At 38.5% G+C, this 5259-nt stretch overlaps 1 protein-coding gene across 8 annotated transcripts in view; it reads left to right on the top strand.

Moving 5' to 3' along the window:
- Positions 1-1542: 1542 nt before the first annotated feature.
- The window catches only part of LOC103129848 (zinc finger protein OZF-like), a 59591-nt gene continuing 55874 nt past the window's right edge, over positions 1543-5259 (top strand). For 3 of the 8 annotated variants that reach the window (XR_001660115.1, XM_016665442.1, XM_016665443.1), the window contains exons 1-2: positions 1547-1833; positions 5038-5257. Coding sequence is in view for 7 of the 8 variants with exons in the window: in XM_016665442.1 (XP_016520928.1) it covers positions 1578-1833; positions 5038-5257 (476 nt within the window). In the remaining variant the exon portion in view is untranslated. Of the gene's footprint in view, positions 1834-5037; positions 5258-5259 lie in introns of all 8 variants that reach the window. The other 5 variants (XM_016665440.1, XM_016665441.1, XM_016665444.1 and 2 more) reach the window with 4 other exon arrangements.

Below are 5259 nucleotides of genomic sequence, written 5' to 3' on the forward strand. Positions count from 1 at the left end.
CAGCTTGTCCAGAAGCAGTTTGTTGCTTTGATTGAGACTTCTACTCTTCAGGGAGATGATATGAGTGAAGAAGAGACAAAAACAGAGCAGCTTTCCCTTCATGTCTCTCCAGTGGTTGAGAGCAAAGATCAGGAAGGAAGCAGCTGCTCTGTGTCAGAGAGTCAGTCTGATACTGGAACAAAGAAAAAATCTTTCAAATGTGACATTTGTGGGAAATGTTACACACAACGATGGAAGTTGAAAAACCATTACAGAACCCACACTGTTGAGAAACCTTTTTCATGTGAAACATGCGGAAAAAGTTTCTCTGGAATAAGTAATTTAAAAGTGCACAAGAGAATTCATACAGGTGAGAAACCTTTTTCGTGTCAGTCATGCGGAAAGAGTTTCTCTCAAATTAGTAGTTTAAATCTCCACAAGAGAATTCATACAGGTGAGAAGCCTTTTTCATGCCAAATATGTGGAAAGAGTTTCCGTGCAATTAGTCACTTAAATGTCCACAAGAGAATTCATACAGGTGAGAGACCTTTTTCATGCGAATCATGCAGAAAAAGTTTCTCGCGAATGAGTCACTTAAATCGTCACAAGAAAACTCATACAAATGAGAAGCCTTTTTCATGCCAGTTTTGTGAAAAAAGCTTCTATCGAAAGGATAAGTTGACCAATCACATGAAAACGCATACGGGGGGGGCCGCTTTGAAGCCAAACCTGTAAAACAAAAAAGTTCTTTGTAATTGATTACTTAATTATTCTCATTAGAATCCATATGCAGGAGCTGGGATTTCCACATGAAATATGGAGGGAAAAAAGAGTTCTTTTATGCTGGTAAACTGAATTTCCACATGAAATAAATACACAAAAATGAGAATTTGTCAATTAACTCGCACAGATTTAGTATAAGACATATTAAACCTTTTCTGGTATTGTTTGCACTTTGCCAAATACATTAGACCCTCAAATATTTCTGGCTGCCCATTTATGGATTTTTTTTTATTGTGTTGCATATCTATGAAATTTGTTAAAGTATATTTAGAATATACAAAACCAGGTCAACTGGTTTGCAAGTGTAAATATTGAGGCACCATGTTACTTAACATGCCACTGACTGACTTTTGCAAAGTAGCCAATCAGGACGCTTTCAGAATCCTGAATCTAGAATCCTCCTCAAAATTTGACTTTCAGATGGAAATCTGTTTGTCATGAGTAACATACCAACTTTTCATGCTTTACTGAAGAATTTCATGTATCAATTTATGTGCCGCTTGGATGTATCAAAGAACTTATAAAGAGCTCTGAAACTACAACATATATTAGATATATTTCTAGCTTTTTAACAGTTGGAATAATTATCTGCTTTGTGATTTGTCATTTTTTACTTAAAATGTGCATTTCATCTTTTTTCTCAATGGTATGGACTATCTTTTGTTTCAAAATAAAAACTTGTGAATTAATACAAAGTTGTTTTTCCCCCATTTATCGTCGGCTGCACTCCAGTTCAATAGGGGGAGGTATTGCACCAATTTCCTTCTTTCCCCACCGCCAAAAGAAACATCGAAGTAGAAGAAGAAGAAGCCCGCATGAGCTTGTCTAGAAAACTGCTGCATTGTCCCATCTCAGCTAATATTTCAGCAACCATGTCTTCAGTTCAGCATCTCAGAGAGTTTATCAGAGAGCGACTAACTGCTGCTGCTCAAGAAATCTTCACAGAGGTTGAAAAAACCATCATTTGCTACGAGGAAGGGCTCGATGCTCAGCGCAGGATGATGGGGATCGACTGGAAACCAGAAATAAAGCTACACAGAGTCGGTTCGGAGCTGCAGAGACAAAGTTCCGGTAGGTCTGGATAAAGGTGCTGATGTTTTCACAACAGACAGATCCGTCAGCGGCCATAGTTGCTGCAGCTCCAGCTGCTGGTAAACAGTAACTGTTTTAGCTGCTAGCTCTGATGCTACAGAGGCTAGCACAACCGTGTTTATGAGTCATTCGTAAATCTCTCCAGTTATTAGTGCTGGAAATGTGGAATACAACGTGTAAGTTCTTCATTTATAAACTCATACGTGATTTTGCAAATCAGAGCAGTGGAGAGTATTATGAAGGAGACGAGGAGACGCAGGATGAGCTGTGTTATTTTTTCATAAAGGCACAGAAAGCAACAGGGCCGAGCTCGAATCGTGACACCGCACCTACTAATGGCACTTCCGCTGACACCTGCCGTTATTGGTAACAAGTGTCACTGTTTTCCGGGCTAGCTGTGAGTGTTGCCACCATAGACATGGCCACCATGGTTGCCACTGGCTTCGGCAAATGGACCACATATCCCATGATGCTTTATAACTAGTAGAAGAAGAACTTGAAGACAGACGAAGAAGAAAGAATTTTTCAGGGTTTTTTTTTCGCAGAAATACTTATGTTAGCTGAATTCCTACACTTTTTGTATATCATGTATGATTCGTTCATCCTATTTATTCACTAAAGTTCATCTGAATAATCCAGCCGACTCCTTTCGTCTTTGAATTAATCAAATACACAGCAGGTATCAGGGATGCCATTGGTTTCGGCACCTTTGCAACAACAGCTGAGTCTGGCTTCCACTAGAGCTGCTGTTGGGTGTCCAGGATGTTTCAGAGCTGTCACAACTGGTGCCGATGTTTTGGGGGATGGCAATGACAGTTTTTGGAAAACGTGTTACTTATATTGCCCGTTTATAAATTTTTATTTCAATGGTAATTGTATTGATTAATTATCCGTTTAACACCTTGAATATTTTTGACTTAATTTAATTGAAGGAAGATGGCCAAAGTAACTGAATCTAACAGTGTCACTATTACAGTGGAACCTGTTGAACCCCGTTGGGTTGCCAGATAGGGCTTTGGCCAAGATGGAAATACGTAGTAGTTGTGTAAAACGTATATTGTAGAACTAGTTATTAGTTTGAAAAAACATTTAAACATAATGAAATATTATAATTTCTCATGGAGAAATAAAATATGTTATGTGATCCTGATGTAGTAAATTCACAGGTTGACTAAACATGAATTTTACAGAAGACTTCAAATGATTTCAGAGAGGGATTTTATAATACACAAATATTTTAGTTCTTGGCTATTGAAAACTTAAATTATGTTATTGCTGTTTAAAGTATTTCCATACAATGGCTAATAAATATTGACAAATCAATTACTATGCATATACTTTGTGACATAAACTTTTAAAAATGTTGAAACATATTTGCCAATTAAAATATGCAAACAGCAAAATTTTCATTTAAAAAAGCATTTCCATCTTAAGTATAACCCAAAGTAATTCTTATTTTCAAAAATATGTAACAATCTTGTTCTTAATGTTGCTTAGGATTCACACATTGTCAAAGTTTTTGAGGTGTACATACTTTCTATTTTGACTTACTTCAGTGTAAAAAAATTGAAGGTGGTTTAACTTGAAAGAGGTCCCATCTGATATGCATTCAGTGCAGGTGTTGTCTTTCTCTGCTAAGTCAGAACACCGGCTGTATATTTAAATATGTAAGAGAATTATGTTTTAATTCTCAATTATGTTTTAATTCTCATGGCACATTAAGGTGTGCCACCTTACTTGCGCCACTTGTGGCCATGGGTGCCACGGGCTGCTGTGACCTCATTGTGTCTGTTTCAGATAGAATGTAGCATATGAATAACTTTAGTTCAAACAAATAAAATTAAGTGGCCACCTTACCCGTTGGTAAGGTGGCACAAGTGGCACCTTATGGCAGCTGTCAACATGTTTTCACTGAGGCTCTTTATTGGAAACTGAAATTTGAGACTGTATAGACCAGGGCGTATTTGCTTTTTTGAGGGAACACAACACTTAAGAGGAAATGCAATACTTTGTGCCAGATCCACCGGTGTTTTCTTGAATTATAAATTCATTCATATTAAATATGACACAGAAGCTGTCACCAAAAAATATTCTATTCCTATTCTATTGTTTTCCCCACTAAGCATATTTAAATATGCTGAACTATGTATAATACAATTAAAAAGTACTTTAAAAATACAATTGTTTATAAATGCAGCTGTTTGTATAAGGTTTCCAGTAACAAAACAGCGTGTTATGAAAGATTAAATGCGCAAATACGTCATTGTGCCTGTCAAACGTATAACACTGAGTGGAGTGGTCGACCGCTCTAAGATGGCCACCCTAAATCTCATCAGCGACAATAGGCGAGAGCGGTCCGTGAGGCCTGGGAGGTGCCAGTATGAGGTCATGGCATCCCTTGGAAGGTGCCAAAGTCAGCCGAAGTCAGTGACAACACTGACCGGTATCCCCGAAAACAGTGGCACTAATGGCAGGTGTCAGAGGAAGTGCCAGTACGAAGTGCCGAGGTCAGCCGAAGTCAGCCAAAGTCAATGACAACATTGAGAGCTAGCCCTGAAAACAGTGGCAGCCGTGACACATGGAAGTGTCTCGGTAGGTGCGGTGTCACGATTTGCACCTGCTGTTTCTCACAGAAAGGAATGAAACAAATAAGGGCAATATTGTTTCTTATATTAAGTGAGCCACAGAGCCACTTGCAGGTCTGGGGCTGCAGGTTGCACAGCCCTGATATAGCAGGGCTGTGATCCTATCTCTCTTCAGCTGAAGCTAAAATGCCACATCTTCATTTTAATTTATTGTTGAAGGTAAAATCTTAAATTGGTCTAAAACACCAGTTAGATATGGTAAATAATAATAATTTAGTGTTGTCCCTTCAGACCAGGGGCCCAGACCAGTTCTACAGGGACACTAGGAAACTCAAAGTAGAAACATGCAAATGGTTTTCTGCAAATCTACATTTCTCAAATGTGTTTAATGAAATATCTCTCTGTCGCTGCAGATTTGTTCTGTGGGACATGTTCAAGTTAAATGGATCAGGTGTCTCCAACTTTGATGATAGGAAATTATTTCTTTGATGCCTACCGCATGATGCCTACAGACCAGAATCTGCAGGGAAAACTAGGCTGATCCATGAGATAGTCATCAGTTAAATTATATTAATGATGTTGTTATTTGTTCCCACAGACCTCCAACAGCCAAGTGTCTCAAATAAGGAGGAAGCTTCTGCCATCCAACAAGTCTGGAGCCTGACAAGTAGGTCCAGTCAGGACCAGACAGAAGCAGAACATCAGTGGACTGAAGAGGAACAGATGGAACCAGAACCAAAATGGATTAAAAAAGAAGAGGAGGAACCAGAACCTGCACTGTTTAAACATGAGGAAATAGAATATCCACTAACATATGTAA

This window comes from Poecilia formosa, unplaced genomic scaffold, assembly GCF_000485575.1.
Source record: "Poecilia formosa unplaced genomic scaffold, Poecilia_formosa-5.1.2 Scaffold585, whole genome shotgun sequence".
Taxonomy (NCBI): domain Eukaryota; kingdom Metazoa; phylum Chordata; class Actinopteri; order Cyprinodontiformes; family Poeciliidae; genus Poecilia; species Poecilia formosa.